This window comes from Portunus trituberculatus, chromosome 19 (assembly GCF_017591435.1).
Source record: "Portunus trituberculatus isolate SZX2019 chromosome 19, ASM1759143v1, whole genome shotgun sequence".
In the NCBI taxonomy this organism is placed as follows: domain Eukaryota; kingdom Metazoa; phylum Arthropoda; class Malacostraca; order Decapoda; family Portunidae; genus Portunus; species Portunus trituberculatus.
The window spans coordinates 18415053-18437013 of NC_059273.1; the positions used below are offsets into that span (position 1 = coordinate 18415053).

The 21961-nt window shown below is 43.1% G+C and overlaps 1 protein-coding gene and 1 non-coding gene across 4 annotated transcripts in view; both read right to left on the bottom strand.

The window, feature by feature from the left end:
• Positions 1-4437: 4437 nt before the first annotated feature.
• On the bottom strand, positions 4438-4508 carry Trnaa-cgc. The gene has a single exon. It is a non-coding gene; the product is annotated as a tRNA-Ala (tRNA).
• An 8622-nt stretch (positions 4509-13130) lies between these two features.
• Positions 13131-21961, bottom strand: part of LOC123506125 (sphingomyelin phosphodiesterase-like) — a 54326-nt gene continuing 45495 nt past the window's right edge. For all 3 annotated transcript variants that reach the window (XM_045258014.1, XM_045258015.1, XM_045258016.1), the window contains 4 exons: positions 19662-19735; positions 19399-19478; positions 17819-17926; positions 13131-14029 (listed from right to left, as the gene is read on the bottom strand). In XM_045258014.1, coding sequence (XP_045113949.1) covers positions 13843-14029; positions 17819-17926; positions 19399-19478; positions 19662-19735 — 449 coding nt within the window. In that variant the 3' untranslated portion in view covers positions 13131-13842. The remainder of the gene's footprint in view (positions 14030-17818; positions 17927-19398; positions 19479-19661; positions 19736-21961) is intronic.

Genomic DNA, 21961 nt, shown 5'->3' on the forward strand with positions numbered 1-21961 from the left:
GTGTTTCTTTTTATGGGGAGTCCACACAACTCCTGCATATTCCAATCTGGGTCTTATTTTAGTACTTATCAATTTCTTCATCATTTCTTTGTCCATGTAGTGAAATGCTAATCCAATATTCCTTAGTAAATTATGTGTGTGTGTGTGTGTGTGTGTGTGTGTGTGTGTGTGTGTGTGTGTGTGTGTGTGTGTGTGTGTGTGTGTGTTTCACTGTTTGATCTGCTGCAGTCTCTGACGAGACAGCCAGACGTTACCCTACAGAACGAGCTCAGAGCTCATTATTTCCGATCTTCGGATAAGCCTGAGACCAGGCACACACCACACACCGGGACAAGAAGGTCACAACTCCTCGATTTACATCCCGTACCTACTCACTGCTAGGTGAACAGGGGCTACACGTGAAAGGAGACACACCCAAATATCTCCACCCGGCCGGGGAATCGAACCCCGGTCCTCTGGCTTGTGAAGCCAGCTACCGGGCGGTGTGTGTGTTATTCATCACCAAGGTCGTCTGCTGGTCACCAAGCCAGCCTTTTCCCTACGGAAAGAGCTCAGAGCTCATAGAGTAGAACTGAGATCACATCACACTACACACACCGGGAAAGCGAGGCCACAACCCCTCGAGTTACGTCCCGTACCTACTTGCTGCTATGTGGACAGATGTTACACATTAAGAGGCTTGCCCATTTGCTTCGCCGCTCCCGGGACTCGAACCCGGGCCCTCTCGGTTGTGAGCACAGAGAGTGTGTGTGTGTGTGTTTCACTGTTTGATCTGCTGCAGTCTCTGACGAGACAGCCAGACGTTACCCTACGGAACGAGCTCAGAGCTCATTATTTCCGATCTTCGGATAGGCCTGAGACCAGGCACACACCACACACCGGGACAACAAGGTCACAACTCCTCGATTTATATCCCGTACCTACTCACACGTGAAAGAAGACACACCCAAATATCTCCACCCGACCGGGGAATCGAACCCCGGTCCTGTGGCTTGTGAAGCCAGCGCTCAAAACACTGAGCTACCGGGTGTGTGTATGTGTGTGTGTGTAATTCACTACGGTCGCCTACTGGTCACCCAGCCAGTCTTCCCCATTACGGAGCGAGCTCTGAGCTCATAGACCTTCGGGTAGGACTGAGACCACAACACACACTCCACACACCGGGAAAGCGAGTCCACAACCCCCCGAGTTACATCCCGTACCTATTTACTGCTAGGTGAACAGGGTCTACACATTAAGAGGCTTGCCCATTTGCCTCGCCGCTTTCCGGGACTCGAACCCGAACGCTCTCGAATGTGAGTCGAGCGTGCTAACCACTACACTATGCGGTGTGTGTATATTCACCTAGTTGTATTCACCTAGTCGTAATTTTACAGGGCCTGGGTATCATACTCATGTGGCCCCGTCTCCATATCTACACACATCCAACTTTCCTTTAAAACTATGCACACTCCTCGCTGACACCACCTCCTCATTCAAACTATTCCACACATCTCTGTGGGAAACTATATTTCTTCACATCCTTCAAGCATATTCCATTGGCTATCTTTTTACTATGCGATCTCGTAGTTCGATTTAAATTTTCTTCTCTCAACATCATTTCCTCATTATCCACTTCATCCAAACAGTTCAACAGTTTATAAACCTGTATTAAATCTCCTCTTTGTTCCAAGGTAAGCAAATTAATTTCTTTTAATCTCTCCTCATAGATCATTTCTGCCAATTCCGGAACCATTTTTTGTTGCCATTCTCTGCAATCTCTCCAACTTCCTTATATGCTTCTTTTTATAAGGGGACCAAACCACCCCAGCATATTCCAATCTTGGTCTAATTACCGTACTAATTAATTTCTTCATCATATCTTTATCCATATAATGAAAGGCTAATCCAATATTTCTAATCAAATTATATGTTTCTCCAAACATCTTGTCAATATGAGCCTCAAACTGCCCATGGTCTTGTATTATCACTCCCAAATCCTTTTCCTTTTCCACCTTTTTCAACACTACTTCTTCACCCATCTTATATGACCCTCTTGGCCGTCTTCCACTCTTCCCCATCTCCATCACATGACTTTTGCTCAGATTAAATTCCATCTCCCACCTCTTGCTCCACTCCCAAATCCTATCCAGATCTGCCTGTAAAATTTCACAATCTTCTTCACTCTTCACACACCTACACAACTTCGCATCATCCGCAAACAAATTAATATAACTGTTTACTCCTCTGGCATATCATTAATATAGACAAGGAAAAGTATTGGTGCCAGCACTGAACCTTGTGGGACTCCACTCTCCACCACCAACCAGTCCGACTTTGCATCCCTTATTACCGTTCTCATCTCCCTCCATCTCAAGTAGTTTTCCATCCACTTTAACACTTTTCCTTCAGTCCTCCATAAATCTCTAATTTCCATAGCAGTCTCATGTGAGGTACCTTGTCAAAAGCTTTTTTAAATCCAAATATACACAGTCCATCCATCCTCTCTCTCTTGTATTTTGTCAACCACTCTTGAATAAAAGCTCAGTAGATTTGTTACACATGACCTCCCTTTCCTAAAGCCAAATTGATGATCCGATAATAACTTATGATCCTCCAGGAACCGTATCCAATATTTCTTTATCACCCTCTCACAAATCTTACCGACCACACTTGTTAAAGACACAGGTCTATAGTTAAGAGGCTCTTCCTTACTGCCTCCCTTATAAATGGGCACCACTTCAGCTCTTTTCCACTCTACTGGTACTTCCCTGTTTCTAATGAGCACCTTATAATATCATATAATGGATCAATCAATTCTTCTCTACATTCCTTCAATAATTTTCCTGAAACTTCATCTGGTCCCATCGCTTTATCATCTTTAAGTTCCTCCAACATTTTATATAACTCCTTTTAGGTATCTTAATGTCATCCATGTGCACATTTCCTTGTACATTCTGAGGCTTTACAAACATTGTTTCTTTAGTAAATACTTGTTGAAACCTATTATTTAGCAATTCCGCTATATTCTTAGGGTCATCTACTATCCCTTGCTCTCCTTTTAATCTTTCAATGGACTCTCTCTTTTAAGTTTACCATTTATGAACCTGTAAAACAATTTTGGATGTTCCTTACTCTTGTCTACAATATCTTTTCAAATTTTCTTTCTTCCTCCCTCCTTACCCTCACATACTCATTTCTCGCCACTCTATAATTCTCCTTATTTAGTATATTCCTGCTCTTTTCCATCTTTTCCAAGCCACATCTCTTTTCTCTTTAGCCTTAACACAAGTTGCATTAAACCAATCCTTTCTTCCTTCCTCTCTCGGTTTATACTTTGGTACAAATTTCATAACTCCTTCTTTATAATATTTCATAAAAATCTCATATTTTTTTGCACTTCTCTGATTTGTAACATCTCCCAATCTAATTTTCTGAAATAATTTTTCAAATTTTCTGTGTCCATCTTTCTATAATTCAATCTACCACTCCTGTATGTCTCATCTCTCCTTCGCTGTGTTATTGCCATCTGCATTTCCATAACCACATGATCACTCTTCCCAATGGACATTTATATTGTATACCTCCACATAGGTACACTTCTCGTGTTAACACCAAATCCAGTCTAGCCGGTTCATCATCTCCTCTATATCTAGTATTTTCTTTCACCCTCTGTTCCATCATATTTTCCAACATTAGATTAAGAATCTCTCTCCCATGCTTCCTCTCCAACACCACTTACTAGATTTTCCCAATCCACTTCTTTACAATTAAAATCTCCTACTAGTATCACCTTTCTTTTTCCAGTTAATACACTTTCCAAACTCTGTAAAGTATCCTTGATCATATTGTCGTATTCCCCTTAATGTCCAAGAATTTGTTTTAGGAGGTACATAGCTCACCATGATTATTAATTCTTTTCCATCACTTTTTAACCTTATGCTTATCACTTCTGCATTGTTCTTCTCATACCAAACCTTATCCACATTTATCTCCGACTCAGTCCATTGTGTTTTCTTCAGTTCCCACTCCTTTTTAAACCTTTCACTTTGCTCACTGATCATTTCCTTAAAGTCATCTTTCTCCTTTACGACTTTCTCGATTTTCTCCTCCAACCGTCTCTTATATTTTTCAACCTCCACTCTCAAGTGTGCATTCTCATCCACCAATCATTTTTCATTGTGTGTGTGTGTGTGTGTGTGTGTGTGTGTGTGTGTGTGTGTGTGTGTGTGTGTGTGTGTGTGTGTGTTATTCACCACGGTCGTCTGCTGGTCACCCAGCCAGTCTTCCCCATTATGGAGCGAGCTCAGAGCTCATAGACCGATCTTCGGGTAGGACTGAGACCACAACACACTCCACACACCGGGAAAGCGAGACCACATCCCCTCGAGTTACATCCCGTACCTATTTACTGCTAGGTGAACAGGGGCCACACATTAAGAGGCTTGCCCATTTGCCTCGCCGCGCCGGGACTCGAACCCGGCCTCTCGATTGCGAGTCGAGCGTGCTAACCACTACACTACGCGGTGTGTGCGTGTGCCTGTTTGCGTGCGGCCGCGCGCGCCTAGTTGTAAGATACAGAACAAGAGCCACACGATATAGCTCGTACTGTCCCGTCTCCATATCTTTTACCCAATTTTTCCTTAAATTTGTGGATTGTTTTGCACTAAGTCTCGTCAGTAAGCTCATTCCACGCTGCAATACTCCTATGAGGAAAGCTGTGCTTCTTGATGTCTCTTCTGCATACACTCCTTTTCAATTTCTTTTTTATGTCCACTATATAGTGCCACTATTTTCAGGTACTACGAGGTCATCCCGGTCCACCTTTACCAAACCACCTAATAATCTACATAGTGGTAGATCATTTCTTTCTCTCCTTTTTTTTTTTTTTTTTTAGTGTCGTCAGGTCCAATTTTTTCAACCTCTCTTCATAACTATCTTTTGTAGACTTGTAGGATTTTTTTTTTTATAACAGCTCTCTGAATCCTTTCCAGTTTCCTAATATCTTTCTTTAGACTTGGATGGTGACCACACCATTGAAGCATATACCAATCTTGGGCGTATCATAGACGTTATCATTTTTTTTTTATCATCTCTTCATCTATGTAGTTGAAGGCCATCTTGATGTTTCTCACTAGATTATATGTTTCTCCATTGATCTTGTTTATGTGCTTGCTAAATGTCAGTGTGAGACAGTTACTCCCTGGTCTTTTTCCTCTGTTCTTATGTTAAGTTTCTCTTTACCCCCAAATAGTAGTTTCCTTCTATTCTTCTCGCATTTGTACCGAATGCCATCACACTGCATTTTTTGGCATTAAACTCCATGTTCCACCTTTATGACCACTCAAGTATTTTGATTAGGTCTTGGTTCATGGCATTGCAGTCCTCTTCGTGTGTTTTCCTCATGATTTTAGCATCGTGTGTGTGTGTATTTACCTAGTTGTATTTACCTAGTTGTAGTTTTACAGGGCCTGGGCTTTATGCTCGTGTGGCCCCGTCTCCATATCTACACTTATCCAGTCTTACTTTAAAAGTGTGTGTGTGTGTGTGTGTGTGTGTGTGTGTGTGTGTGTGTGTGTGTGTGTGTTAAACTGGCAAGAATAGCGTTAGCTGGAGCAAGTGTAGCAGGAAAATGGGCACCATATGAAATGACTAAGAATGGGAGTACCTATAGTGGACTTCTGTGTAGAGAAAGGGTTGTTTCTTGTAAATAGTAGCTAGTTCCTTTCAATGCAAAATTATCCACAGGTACACATGGATGAGGAGGAATGGTAAGTGATGAACAGAAGAACTTGCATGATTGATTCTTATCAGTGATACCAAATATTAACGTGATGGATGCTGTTGTAATTAACCCTTTCAATATTGATGCATTTTTCTTTTTTGTGTTTGGGTATGGTTAAAAGATTTTATTTGCACTAGGAAGGGCCTATGGAGGTCAAAAGAATAATAATCAGTCTTACTATTCTAATCCCAACATGTGTTTCTGAAGGTGTATAAAATTGCCCAATAACCAGAATGAATATGAAAGTGCGTCCTCATACTGAAGAGATTAATGCAAGAAAGTGTAGGTAGTGAATGGCTGAAACCAACAAACACAGGAGAGTAGAGCATTCAAAATGTAGACAGGCAGAATAAGATGGAGAAGTTAATACAGAAGACAGACAAAGGTAGTGAGAGATAAAAAATGGCTTATCTAAACCTATGACAAGACTGCACAGTATAGATGGAATAGCTGCAGGAATATCAAAATACGTACACAAGTACTCGTTTTTTTTTTATTCTCAAGTGAAATTACTAATACAATTTATGTTGAGCAAAAGTCGTCCTGTGTGTGTGTGTGTGTGTGTGTGTGTGTGTGTGTGTGTGTGTGTGTGTGTGTGTGTGTGTGTGTGTGTAGATAGGTAGATATATAGATATAGAATCAGATAGATAATGTAAGAAGACAGGTAGATATGTAGATAAATATAGATAGATAGAGATATAGAGACAGAGGTACAGAGATAGATAAAAATAGAGATGTAGAAATAGAAAGATACAGAAATAGATGTAGAGATAGAAACAGATAGATACTGATGGAGAAAGATAGATGGAGATGGACAGAGAAAGAGATAGATAGAGGTACATAGATCAACAGGTAGATTAGCCAGATGTGTAAACAGATAGATAGATGTGTAGAATAGATGTAGGTAGATTGATAAATAGATAGGTAAGTAGATAGATAGACAAATACCTAGTTAGATATCTAGGTAGATAGATGGGTAGGTAAATCTAGATATTTAAATATCTAGGATATTTAAATATCTAGGTAGGTAGATTGAGAAAATACATTGGATGCAGGGTGTCCTGTGAGTTAAGGTACATACCTTAGGATATGACAGTTTGAGAAATTCTTGGTCAACAATACTTTGTGTGAGTAATTCTAATGTCAAAAATACTGTATACACATATGCTGTGTTTTGTTTTGTTTGGCAAACTGCTTGCCTTGATGGGCCTGTCTCCTCTCCTTTGTCCTAGGGGCAGTATGTACTTGAGTGTTGCTATGAGTTATTTTGTTTCTGTAGAATGTACACACTCACATCCTTACAGAAAACAAGTAGCAAACAACAGACATAAAATCAGTGAAGATGTACAGGTAACACTGCAATGCATCTCCATGAGAAACAATGTTTTCTTGGAAAATCTGCTACAGCTGACTTACTGAAGTGGCTCAGGATGGTGTCATCCAATAACAATACAAATAACCCCCAACATCAGTACAAGATGGCTCTCCTCTCAGCTTGGTGTTTGTCACATGACACCTTGGTGAGTATTGAAGAAGGAAGGCACCTAAAACCTAATGACTCTGAAAGGCAGTCAAATTTCTACCACTGGTTGCAACATCAACAAATCAACAAAACTGTAGCAACATCTTTTAAACCAATGAAGCAACATTCACATGACAAAGGCCAGTTAAACCTAACAATAAACACTGGTGGGCACAAGAAAATCCATACAATACAGTGGAGTGTGACTTCCAGATCTGCTTCAATGTTAATGCCTGGTGTGGCATTTTAATTGGACCTAACATTAGCAGGAAAAGAAAACGGGGAAACCTCAGCAGCTACATGTAGACTGGAACGCGTCATTCATCTTCGTAGCGCCACACGAGTAACACGTTCGTCACTGCCCTTCGTTCCTGTCTTCAGGCTGTTTCCTGCATGGTTAGTATTTTAGTGTTTTCCTGTGTGGCGCTAGTTTTTTAGTGTTAGGAGGGGGAGTGCTTTAGCTAGCTCCGAGTTGACCTGGTGTGGGCGGTCTTTCTCTGATAGCTGCCGGTGTTCAGCTCTGCCAGTAACAGATGTTCCTCCTGTTCCTCCTGTTCGCCCCTTTTTGGGGTGTTTTCCTGCTCAGTTTCTGTTCATCTTTGGTGTTGGTTTTCCGTCATGAGTCGACAGGACTGTGGCTTCGGTTTAGTGTGTTGGGGTTGTGTTTCGGCCCGGGGGGTACCCTACCCCTCAGTTTTTCCCCTACCCCTTTGTGGGTGCACTTTTCCGTTTGTTTGGTGCTTCTCCCTTGTCAGGGTTTTCTCCTCCAGGGACTCCCCGTCCTCGTGGAGAGTACCATCCTCCTTTTTGGTGCCTTTCGGGGGTACCTTGCCCTTCGGGAGTAGCATACCCTTTGGGGGTACCATACCTTTTGGGGGTACAATCCTTTTGGGGATAGCATGCCCTTTGGGAGTAGCATGCCCTTTGTGGGTAGCATGCCCTTTTGGGGTAGCATGCCCTTTAGGGGTAGCATGCCCTTCGGGGTTCCTGGCCCACCATCGGGTTTGCCATATAACTCCAGTGTACTGGGCTGCTTTTGAGTGTGCTGTCTTTTCCGAGGTTGCACTACCCTGTGGGAAACATGGTGTTCTCCACCTGATAGGGGGTTACGGGGTACCATACCCTTCAAGGGGTACCTTGCCTTCCCTGGGTGCCTCTCAAAGTCTTTCCCTGCCCCTTGAGAGGATGCCATATCATGTATATTCTCTCCCTTGGCTTGTGAGTCTTGCTCTCAGTGAGTGGAAGCTTTTCTTCAGGCTCCATCCCCCTTGGTGGCTCCAGCACATTCTCTCCTGAAGCACCGTTGGTCTGCTGCCCGCCGAGCCTGTGCGAAAGGTGGGGTGAGCCTGTACTGGGCTGATGAAGAACTGGCAAGGACCTTGCAAATCTCACACGGCTGTAGCCATTCTTCAGACCAAAGTGGAAGCAGGGGGCGCCCTCCGTCCTCCTCTTCGTCAACGGTGTCAGTGCCTTCGTCCCAAGCACGGAGCCAGCTTCATGGCTCGCCAGGACCTTCTGCACGATCGTCTCGCAAGCCCCGCTCGCCGTCTGTGGCACGAACCACGGCATCACCACCTCCTCCTCAGCAGCCCTCCACCTGTGATGCCCTCTTCAGAGCAGCTCTGGGAGATGTTCTCTCAGATCAAAGGCCTCCTGCAGCAGCATGAGAGGAGGGAAAGGGATTCCCCTTCCCCTCCCCCTGCCTCACCAGGAGGCTCTGTCTCTCCTGCATACAGCGGGGGCCAGCCTTCTCCTGCTGCTTCGCAACCCAGTGTGGGCCAGCTTTCCCCTGCTCACTCTCACGGCCATTCCGTTCTGGATCAACAATGTGACCAGCCGACCATGGCCGAAGATAGTATTGCGTTTAACTGGGCTCAAGTCCCTTCCTCGTGGCCCGTGATGTACTGTGATGGTAAACCGTTTGTCATGCAGAACAAACCGGACTCCTCAGCTTTGGTCCCCAGGACAGACTTAGAGGTGCGGGCCAGGGTGAGACAAGACGGTCATGAGGTTTGACAGTACCGCAGGGTTCGCCTCTCGCGCCGAGTCACACCCGTCTTTCCCTTCTGTCTCGGCTACTCTGGCTTTCGATGCAGTGGATGCAGTGTCCTCTGCTGGTTTTCTGCCCTCCTCGTTGGCTGTTGAGATCTCCATGTCAAGTGAGGGTAAAAGGATGGCCACGTTGGGAAGCCAGGACTTCGTCAACTGGGGGAAGCTGCAACTTGAGCCCAGGAGCCTCTGGGCATCTTTGTTGGTGAGGGAGGAATCTTCGGCTGCTGTGCCTCTTAATCCCCTTCCCTTCTTTCCTGACTCTGCCTCGCTAGATGCCCACATCAGAGAGTTTCTCCTGGCCCCACCTTTGTCCTCTGCAAGTTTCCCATGGCAAGCTCAACATGTATCAAGATCCATGCTGACCAAGGATCATCGGGAGTGCCTCTTAGCTACTGGCATCTGGGTTTTCCCAAATTGCACAGTGGTTACAAGACCTGGCTAATGCAGCTGACAGGGTGTCTCCAGGAGAAGCTCGTTCTGTGCTTCAAGCTATCTCCATGGAAGCTGCTGGACTGGCTCAGGCACACGCTCCCACAGTCCGCCCTGCTCTGGAGACGGCAGTGGGTGCCAAACTCAACATCAGGAGGGAAGCTTTTAAGGGCAAACCGAAGGAAGTGCTCCAGGGTGTCCTGCGCCAGGACCCCTTTTCCCCAGATCTCATTTCCGAGGTGTCGCTTCAGACTGTCTTGACTTCCCAGCCTCCAGTCTTTAAGTTCGCCACGCCACAGGCTCCCAGTTCCTACCAGCGGGCACCAAAGAGGAAGAGGGACTCTGAGCCGCAGTCATCAGGACATCCAAGTCGTCAGACCTCTATCCCTCGGGGGGATAGGAAGGGTGCACGGACTCAAAAAGTACAGAAGCCATTTTTTCGTGGGTCCAAGCCAGCTCAGCACCGACGGAGCAAGCCTTCCCACACCCTCCCTCATAATCCCAGACAGTGACTACCCAACACCTGGCCTCCTGTCAGGCTGGGCCGACTCCTGGCCCGCCACCGGTTGGGCATCCCGAGTGGTCAAGAAGGGACTCTCCTGGCCTTGGCTCCATCGCCCTCCCCTTCACCTTCCCCAGTCTTCCACCAGGGTGTCAGACTCTGTTCGTTCCCATGTCGAGGATATGTTGCAACAGGGAGTGGTGGAGCCTACCTCGAGTCCAGTGTTTGTCTCCCGTCTGTTTACAGTCCCCAAGAAGAACTCCAAGGTGGGCAAGCTGGTGATGGACTTGAAGGCACTCAACCGGTTCATCCGTCCCCTTCACTTTCGCATGCTGACGGTTGCGCAAGTACGCCTTCAGTTGAGGGCCAGGGACTGGTTGGCATCCCTCGATCTACAGGATGCCTACTGGCATGTTCCCATCTGCCCACGCTTCCGGAAGTTCCTCGCTTTCCAGGTAGGATGTCAGTGCTACCAGTTCACCCGTCTTCCTTTCAGACTGTACATTGCTCCATGGGTTTTCTCTCGGCTGACGAAGGTAGTAGCCGCCAAGTTTTCACAAAAAGGGGTGGATGCCCTCATGTATTTAGACGATTGGCTCATCGTCTCCCCTTCCCTACCAATGACGAGAGAGAGAGAGTGAAAACCGCCCTGAAGACCACTCAGAACATGGGGTTCAGAGTGAATGTTCCAAAATCCACTCTAACACCAACCCAGACCCTCATCTGGCTCGGCATGGAGTGGGACACGGCCAGGGCATGGGTGCGCCTGTCCCCAGAGAACGCCTCCAAGATTCATCGCCAGCTCTTTCGGGCATCAATGTCCAGGACAATGACCCGCCGCCAGTGGGAGGCCATCCTAGGATCTCTCAACTTTGCAGCAGAAGTCTGCCCGCTTGGTAGGATTCGTCACCGGCGTCTTGTGAGGGAGGTCAACTCGGCCATACCTATATATCCTCGGGACTCCCTCCAGCAGGTCCCTGGTCACCTTACCAAGTTGCTACAACCTTGGCTGGCCGACCGCTGTCTCCAACAGTGGGCTCCGTGGATTCCTCCACCACCACAAGTCCGAGTCTCAACGGACGCCTCAAACGTGGGTTGGGGTTACCAGTCCTCCCTGGGCCACCAAGTGCAAGGCAGGTGGGTGAAGAGGCTCGAGCAGGCCCACATCAACGTAAAGGGGTTGTGGGTCCCTTTCAAATTCCTCTCTACGCACCAAGACCTGCACAACGTGGGGATTCTTTTCGAAATGGACAACACATCCGCGGTTCACTGTCTCAACCGCCAGGGGTATTCCAAATCGGAAGTCCTGTTGTCTCTCTTGGAGAGGATATTTCAGGAGGCCTCCGTCCGTTCTCTTCACTTGTCGGCACTCTATGTCCCCGGCGAGGAGAATCTTTGGGCGGATGCCTTGTCCTGCTTTCAGCACACATCTGTGGAATGGCAGCTATGCCCGAACGTGTTCCGCTCCCAAGGGAACCGCTGGGGCACCCCTCAAGTGGACCTTTTTGCCTTTCCCACCACAGCTCAGCTGCCTCAGTACTTCACGCGAAATGTCAGGACGGGCACAGGGGGTCCAGACGCTTTCGCCAAGGATTGGAACAGGTGGGAACACATTTACCTCTTCCCTCCTCCGTCAACCAAGGTTCTCCTGCGTGTCTGCCGCCAGCTTCGGTCGTACAGGTGGAGGGTTCTCCTCCTCACACCATGGTGGCCAGCCCAACCATGGTTTTCCGAACTACAGCAGTGGTGTCCCAACCCTCTCCTTCTGGGCAATGCATGTCTGGTCAACTCCATCCCGACCAATCTACAGAACTCACTGCGCCTACACGCCTGGAGTTTCTCCGTCAAGCATTGAGGAGCAAGTTTTCCCAAGTGGTGGTAGAGGACATGCTTCATGCCCTGTGCCCTTCCTCTACCCGGCAGTATGAATCCTGTTGGAAAGCCTTCCACAGATTCCTATTTGTTCATAGGATTATAACTGTTTCGGAGAGGGTGGTCTTTAGTTTCCTTTGCTCCTTGGTGCATGATCAGGAGAGGCAGCTTTCTACCATCTCCATTCATCTAGCACCACTATCGGATCCGTTGTTTTACGGCTACAGAATCTGTCTGGATGAGAGAGCCACCACTCTCCTCAAGAGGTGCTTGTTCCATCAACACCCTCCACTCCGCCAAAACGGTGTTCTCTGGTCCCTGCAAAAGGTGCTTGATCTCCTTCAGTCTGAGCCCTTCTCACGACCTGCTACTTCACTACACTAACTGAAGAAGGCCCTCTTCTTGACAGCGCTGGCTTCAGGGTTACAGGTATCACAACTGAGGGCACTTACCCGGTTCCCTCAATTGACGTCATTTCAGGATGCTCTTTCCAGTGTGTCTCTGGCTCCATCGCCTCGTTTTCTGGCTAAGAATGACCGCGAAGACCATTGGCTGCAGCCGGTCGTAATGCCCGCCTGGCTAGTGAATGGGAGACACCATCCCCTCTGTCCAGTGATGGCTCTCAGAACCTACATCGACACTTCTTCGGGGCTATCACCACATTTCCTTTTTTCTTTAGAGAAGGGAAAGCAGTTACCGGCTCGTCGCATCGCTGCATTGCTCAAGCAGCTAATTGAAGAAGCAGACCCAGGTAAATTCCCTCGGGCCCACGATATACGAGGTGCAGCCTCATCGCTGGCTTATCTACGGACCCACTCCGTCTCACGAGTGACAGAAGGTGGCCAGTGGTCCTCCTCCAGGTCTTTTGTCACTCAGTACCTCTCTCATTCTTGGATAGATACACCCTGTGTTGCCTTGGGTGTACTTCCTACAGTTCAGTGTAATAATGGTGTGGGTTGACCCTTTTTTCCTTCTTGGGCACATCATTTTGTATTTTGGCATATATTGTATAACTTTTGTACAATACAGTTGTTGTGGGGCTTTGCTTCACGTGTTTTTTCTACCCTGACACTGCCCACCTCCTTTGGAAGGTAGCTGGTGCATTAGCGAACAAGTCTCACTAAAATATCGGCTTTGAAGCCTTCGGCGAAAAGCCTCTTTTTTGGGGAGACGAGTGAAGCTAATGCACATCATGGTTCCTGCCCAGGCGCTGCCTTTCCTCCCCTCCAGTTTTCAGGTTCTATGGGATTTCTTAATGACGCGTTCCAGTCTACACGTAGCTGCTGAGGGTTCCCCGTTTTCTTTCCGTTTTCTTTTCCTGCTAATGCAGCCTAGAATATTCTAGATGACTTTTTAGTGGTATACTGAGCGAAACGTGGATCATTCCTAGAATGACGTCGTTGGTACGACGACCACTATAGCTGGTGCATTAGCTTCACTCGTCTCCCCAAAAAAGAGGCTTTTCGCCAAAGGCTTCAAAGCCGATATTTTCAACAGAATTATTTAAACTGTATATATATGATAAAATATGTAACCTTACTCATAGGACACCCTGTATCATCCTGTATAAAGATAGATATATGTGTATATAGAGATTGTGTGTGTGTGTGCATCTACAGTTGTTACAAAATCAGTTGATAGAGAATATATAAATCCTGAGAGTATGGATGGTGCTCATGTTAGAGAGGAAATGAAAGACATCTAGAAATAAAATTCCTCAGATGATGGGACATAATTTGCGTCAATATAATCTTCAAGCTTATGACACGCTGTTCTGTCAGAAGAGTCCGAAATCACAAATTCACACAGTTCGAACTTGAGGCAGCTGGTACCACAGGTAAAATTATAACTAGGACCTTCAACTTCTACTAAGTCATTGTGGACATTCCTGTGAAAAAAAAGATATATATATAAATATATATATATATATATATATATATATATATATATATATATATATATATATATATATATATATATAATTAGAAAGTATAAAAAGGTAAACAAAAAAAATTATTATTAGTCATTAATACCATATAGTTCACTCAACCAAGACTAAAACAGTGTTTTTAGTATATAAACCAGAACTATACTTGGCATAATACTAAATGGGTAAAGCAGTCGACTTTCCACATATTTCCTATCTAGAGTTTCCTCTTACCATCACAAAATTACAAAAAGTCAAGCTGGTGATTGCAATAACACAATGGTCAGTCTAGATGGTGTTGGAGTGTGGCTGTTACTGGGTTGGTCAGAGTGCAGTGACAATGCTGCATAATGAAGGAAATGTGTACAGATCATGTGGTTGGGTCACACAATTATATGCTGGTGTGAGAGGGTATTAATGAATCAAAGGCAGACAGTTATCTAAGAGGATCCAGTCTAAGAATATGTACTAGTATTTCTAGATTTTTCAAGAGGGATAATTTTTTAAAAGAAAAAGTTAACTTTTCTTTTTACCTAAGAGGAGCACTGACGAAATGCAAAATTACAATAAGAGAACCACTGAGGTACCAATTATTGGGAAAAAAAAATAAAAAAAAATGATTATCCTATATTTGAAGAAGTATCTTCAGACTTCCCTCTTGATAAGATAAAAGTCATAGGAATGAGAAAATACAGAAGCAGGCAGATAGTAACCCCTTTTCTGTTTGCTCCTACTTTCTTTATCCAAATTTTTCAATCTAAAGTTGGATGCTGCTTTTATATGTGCAATTACTTTCCTGGCTCTCATACCCAAGATCTGGAGTTCCACCATCTGATTATGACTATAAAGTCCCTCTCAACCTAAATTGTTCTACTTTCATTCCTCTGACAATAAAGAAAAAAAAATGACCAAACAACTTTCAAAGTGGAACACTTTGACTTTCCTCTCCCTTCACTGACCATCCTGGTGAACTAACCTTCAACTTTGCTATATTCCATGACCTAGAGTAACTGGTACAACACTACTTGTATTCCTGACTATCTGGTAGATACGCATGACATTCTTGATCTTTTCCTTCCTTTCATCCTTCTGCTTATGTTGTTACCCTATTTTCTCTGTTGGGCTCCTCCAATCACAATATCATATCTGTATCTTGTCCTATTTCTCCAATCCCTTCTCAGGATCCCCCAAACCAGAAGTGCCTATGGCATTTCACCTTTGTCAACTAGTTGGGGGGACCTGAAGAGGTATTATGCTGATTTTCCCTGAAATGATTACTGTTTCTGTGTTAGAGACCCATCTCTGTGTGCTGAACACTTAACAGAGGTGATGGTGTCTGATATGGAGGCATACATTCCTCATTCTTTTTCTCAACCTAAACCTTCTAAATCTTGGTTTAACACAGCCTGTTCTCGTGCTATACGTGATAGAGAGATTGCCCACAAAAAAGGTACTAAAGCCTTCCATCTATTGAATCACGTGCACTTTATATTTCTGCCAGGAATTATGCCAAGTCTGTTCTTCAACCTGCTAAACACTTCATAAATGAAAAATGTCAAAACTTTTTGAGATCCTACTTCCTTTGAGACTTCTGGCATCTGGCAAAAAATATCTCAAATAACTTTACTTCATCTTTCTCTCCTTTATTTCATCTTGATGGCACCCATCTCATCTATCTTTACAGCTGAACTCTTCTCTCAAACCTTGCTAACACCACCACCTTGGATGAATCTGGGCTTGTCCCTCCCTCTCCTCCTCCCTCTGACTATTTCATGCCTTCAATTATAATTCTTTGCAATGTGGACAAGGAGGCAGGGCACAGAGCTTAGCTCGGGCCCTGTAAGACACAAATAGGCAATGATGTTTTCCATGCCCTTGCTAGCCTAAACCCTTGGAAGGCTTACGGACCTGATAGAATCCTTCCTTTTGTTCTTAAAAATTATGCCTCCATGCTTACACCTTGCTGGCCAAACTCTTCCAACCCTGTCTAACAACTTCTACTTTTCCTTCTTGCCAGAAAATAGCTTACATTCAACCTGTTCCTTAAAAGGGTGACCATTCTAATCTCTCAAACTACTGCTTTAATCTCTTGCTTATCTAAAGTTTTACACTATTCTCAACTGGAAGATTCTTAAATATCTATAACTTCACAATCTTCCATCTTATCACCAGTATGATCATCTGATTTTCATTAGTCTTGATCATCCTCTTTCAGAGATTTTGGTGGAACTTTTGTCTTAGACATATCAAAAGCATTTGATAGTCTGGCACAAAGCCTTGATTTCCAAGCTATCCTCATAAGGCTTCTATTCTTCTCTCTGCAACATTATCTTAAGTTTTTTCTCTGACTGTTCTATTGTTGCTGTGGTAGATGGCTACTGTTCCTCTAAATCTATTAAAAGTGTTCCTCAGGGTTCTGCCCTGTCATTCACTCTCTTCCCATAGTCTGGCACAAAGCCTTGATTTCCAAGCTATCCTCATAAGGCTTCTATTCTTCTCTCTGCAACATTATCTTAAGTTTTTTCTCTGACTGTTCTATTGCTGCTGTGGTAGATGGCTACTGTTCCTCTAAATCTATTAAAAGTGTTCCTCAGGGTTCTGCCCTGTCATTCACTCTCTTCCCATTATTCATCAATGATCTTGACCAACATTCTTGTCCTATCAACTCTTATGCTGATGATACCACCCTACACCTTTCCATGTCTTTTCAGAGACAACCAACTCTTCAGGAAGTTAACAGATCACACAGGACACCACAGAACGCCCAACTTCAGATCTTTCTAAGATTTCTGATTAGGGCAGAGAAAATTTAGTAATGTTCAATGCTTCAAAAACTCAATTCCTCTATCTATCTACTTGACACAACCTTCCATACAACTATTCCCTCTTCTTTAATGACATTCAACTGTCTCCCTCTTTCACACTGAATATCCTTGGTCTGTCTTTTACTTATAATCTAAACTGGAAACTTCACATCTCATCTCTTGTTCCCTCTTTCACACTGAATATCCTTGGTCTGTCTTTTACTAATAATCTAAACTGGAAACTTCACATCTCATCTCTTGCTAAAATAGCTTCTATGAAGTAAAGCATTCTGATGCATCTCTGACAGTTTTTCTTAACCTCCCACCTGCTAACTCTGTACAGGGGCCTTATTTGCTTATGTATGGAGTACTCTACATGTATGGGGTGTTTCAATCATAATTTTATTAGATAGGATGGAATGAAGAGCCTTTCATTTCTCAACTCCTCTCTTTTGACTGACTGTCTTCATCCTCTTTCTCACCATCGCAATGTTGTATATTTTGCTACCTTCTACTGCCATTTTCATGCTAGTATCTCTTGCTAACTGCATGCCTCCCCTCCTCCTACAGCCTCACTGCACAAGATTTTCTTCTTCCTCTCACCTCTATGCTGTCCACCTCTCTAATGCAATAGTTAACCAGTACTCTCAATGATTTATAACTTTCTCTGGTAAACTCTGGGATTCCCTGCCTGATTCTGTATTTCCTTCTACCCTAGACATTTTAAGCCTTCCCATTTCCTTCTACCCTAGACTTTTAAGCCTTCCCATTGAATTTTTGTAATCAGAAAGTATAAAAATAGTAAAGTAGTTTCCCAAGATTCATTCAATTACACAGATTGCTTCTGCAATCAATGCAGTCCTTCAGAATATCAAAACTTTCATGTAAATTTATCTGAGCATGACAAGTGTTGTTTTTACCTTGTTATGGTATGACAAAAACGTACCAGTAATGTTGATCATAGAGGCCTTCTTCAGTGACCATATTAAGTACTAGTTCATGCATGCTGGTGGGAGTCAGGGACTTCACATCATACGAGTCCTGAGCGTTGTACCTGGGAGGAAGGTAGTTTTGATAAGAAAAAAAATGCTTTATAACTTGCATTATTGTATATGCATGGTATGCCTAAGACCTAGAAAAATAAAAGGGTCATTATTTTGGGTGAGAAGTAATTGAAATGGTTGTTGAATAAAGCAGTTTTAAATTATATGGTTGTCATTAGAAATTTGTGGTGTGCCATTCAAGCACTGATGATAAAGAATTCAGTGAGTGAGTGTATACATGTATCTTGTGTATCCACTACAATATTGACAGGTGAGAACCATTACAAATAAGGCAACCATCAAACCCACTACACATACCATTAAGTTACTCAGACCCTCAGTGCTCACAGAACTGCTGCTGATTATAAAAGCATTATGTTTCGGCTGCTGATTATAAAAGCATTATAATGTTACTGCTGTTTGTTATTTGGAGATTTATAAATCTACCTTTGGCCATCACTGTGGGACATGAGAAACTCACAAATGAAGACAAAACTTGTTCTTTGGTGTAATTAAAACAAAGAATCTTTACAACAATTAATTCAGGTTGTTGTAGAGATATTCATAGCCAAGAAGCAGCAGTTAGCATCCTTTTAAGTAATATTCCTAGATTAAAGTTCAGAGTGAAAAAAGGAAAGGACCTTACCTAGAAACAACATTCCTGTCTGAAAAGTTTGCTGGCACTAGGAAACAATATTTTTTCCTTGTTATTCCCAGCTTTCATTAGGAAACTTTGTCTGGAAGAAGGCCAACTGATATAAAAAATATTTACCCAGCATTATAAAGCTAACATCCTGAGTCATATGTATTACACACACTTCTTATTGAAGCAAGAACTAAATTTTCTCTAACTTATAAGTTTCCTCTATCCTCTGGTGACAGCTGAAATAGTTATTCTTTGTCATTACATTCAGACCCTGCTCCACAAACTAGTGGCGCTCTGCAGAGCGCTTTGCAGTTAATTGCAAAAAAGCTGAAAGTCTGCAGCAGGTGCCCTCACACTGCCAATTCTGAGAGTACAAAGAATTTGTGATATAGTGGCATATGTATATAGTTGGGATGGGTGGTTGCATAATGCACAATGACACTCTCTTGTCATTGAGGTTGTGGATATCCCTCTAGATCTTTATTGTGTTGTCTTGTCATTTTCCCCATTGCAAGTTTGTTAGCTCTGTATGTCAGGTTTGTTAGCTTTGTATGTATATAAATTAATGATGCATCAGGTATATGCCTTCTAACCTTGCCACATGCCAATACCTTTGGAAATACTAGTGCCAAAAAATCAAGACAACTTTTAGAACAGAACTACTTTGCAAAGGTGACAGAACATCAGGTTTTTCCAAAACACTTGAGTGACAAAAGACAAGACTTTGGGTGAAATAATTAAAATAATAATTCATATCTCTAAAATAATAATTCATATCTCTTTGGATCCAACAGGCATTCAAGCTTCCACTGCATACAGAAAAGTTATACTATTCACCTTACAGTATATACTGGAAAGCCTCCCTCCACATTGGCTTCTGTTAGGTTTGTACTGTAGGCAGTAGCATCCAGGATAACCTACAGACACAGAAAAGAAAAATAATGTCCACTTCCAAATTCAATTCAGTTTCTATGGATAACAATGAAAAAGATTGAATCATATTTTCTCATGTAAGTGTTACTTGCAAGAGACAATATCAAAACACTGATAGAAGTAATACAAAATACTTTGAGTGGATGCTGCAGAAATTTCAAACCTACCCAAGTTGCATCTTCATGTCCACCATCTACCTCAAACACCTTGAAAGCTGGATGATGATAGGTGCCAGTAGTACCTGCACAAACAAATATTGTACTGCTTAGTACATCATTATACACCATAGCAAATATAACTATCTCCAAACTCTCTGATGAGCAAATTCATTCCTCTCCTTTATTTCAATGAATGTACTGATGTACTGCACACATATACATAGGTGAAGGTGAAAGTAAAATAAAAAGGTGGGGACCATTATCTATATGGTAACAAGCATCACACAATATGTGTAAGGGGTCTTATTTCCTGTGTTTCTCATTTTGGCTACTTATCATATATGGATCAATACCTGGTTATCAATTTCAACCTTTGGCAAGGCAGACACACAGAAAACTAAGTACATACCTATCAGCACACATTCCTGCAACTAACGGTCTTAACTTAGATTGAAAGACTAGGCATCGTGTGCCCTCCTAATTGCTGTTACTCTATATATGTAATTCAATAACAATATCATTATTTTTAACCCCTTCCTGGCAGCAGGAACAATTATAGACTCTTTCGACTTTCATCCAGTTTCCCAGCAAATGGGTATTCCAGACTGATATCCATATATAGACTGATGCAAAACTGAGCAAACAATTAAATCTATTTATAGGTGTTGATTGATGACAATCTATATCAATATACGGTAGTTCTTTATCCGGTAAATTCATAGTTACGGTATTTGGAAATTACTACCCTCGATTCAATATACGGTAAGAAAAATTCACAGATACAGTATCCACTCATGTCATCCAAGAGGGCACAGCACAGGGGAGCAGGGGTGATGACGTCATCCACGCCACACCTCCCCGCCACTCACAGTACTGACTTTAACTTGACCACCCTTGGAGCCTGTTATCTCTTCCCCTCCCTCCCTTTTTTTTTAACTGCATTACATATTACTTACATGCATTACTAGTTAGATGAATAAATGGAATATTGAAGGGTCTATTGTAAGCACAAATATATTCATAATAATCATGGCAAACATTTAAAGCCCACTACCGGCGAACCATGCAGCAACTGATAAGGGGCACAGATGGGCCTGGCAAGCCCACTATCAGTGAATGGTGGAAGTCATATTACATCAAGCATGCCTTAGATAACATCGTCATCTTGGGATAAAGTGAAGACGTCTACCATGAACTTGGAGTGGAATAAAGTATGGCCAGAATGCACGCATGACTTCTCAGGCTTCGCTGGACGACATCAGTGCGATCAGACATGACATGGTAAATCTGTGCCACAGGGCTGGTTTCCATGAAGTTGATGATGATGTTCAAGATCTTTTGGAAAGCCATGCTGAATCTCTCTCAAATGATGAACTTATAGAGCTAGACAAGGCATCACAGGAGGCAGAAAAAGAGGGAGACGAGGAAGAAGAACCTGTGCGTGGCCTGGACATCAAAACTCTTAAAGAATGTCTTCGTGGTATCGAAAAAGCTCTGGAAACCCTAAAGGAATGTGACCCAAATACTGCCAGGAGTAGCAAAGTGGCTCATGATGTAGAGAAAAGTGTCAAGATTTATCAAGAAATCTATGATGAAAAAATAAGGAAAACCAAACAGTCCTCCATGTCCATGACCCTGCCACAGCTGGCCCTTCCACATTTGTTTCCAACAGTGCAGACACAACATCTTATCCTCATCTACCCACTCAGCGGAAGATGAGTAAGGGCTGAAATTCCTACTGTCCCTTAGCCTCGGGAAGGACATCATCTGATAGAATACATGGCGAGTGATATTTCTTTTGTGCAGTACTTTACATTTTTTTTTTTTTTTATATGACTATTTTCATGTATTTTCATTTCTGTAGGGGCGACAACGTGCTGGAACACATTCCCTATTATTACATGTTATAATGGGTTCGGTATACGATAATTTCGATTTACGGTAAGGTTTTCAGGAACGCATATGTACCATATAACGAGGATTTAGTGTATTTATATAAATGTTTAGAGTTATTCACATACTTGTTTTGTACCTATTCATTTTTAGGCAATGCTGCTGGCCTGTGGTACAGGCCTTTTTACTTAACATGATAGACTAATAATAAAAAAGTTGAAAATGCAAAAATTTCCAATATTAACTTATGTGCCCCACACATCCACCACTAACAAAGCACTAGCAGTGACTGACCTTGAGAGGCAATGTTGGCAAGCATTTAGGTATTTGAGATGCCAAATAATTATTGATTTTATGAATTTTGTTATTTGTAAGGAATCATGTATATAAAGACCACGCTACAACTTAATGCAATA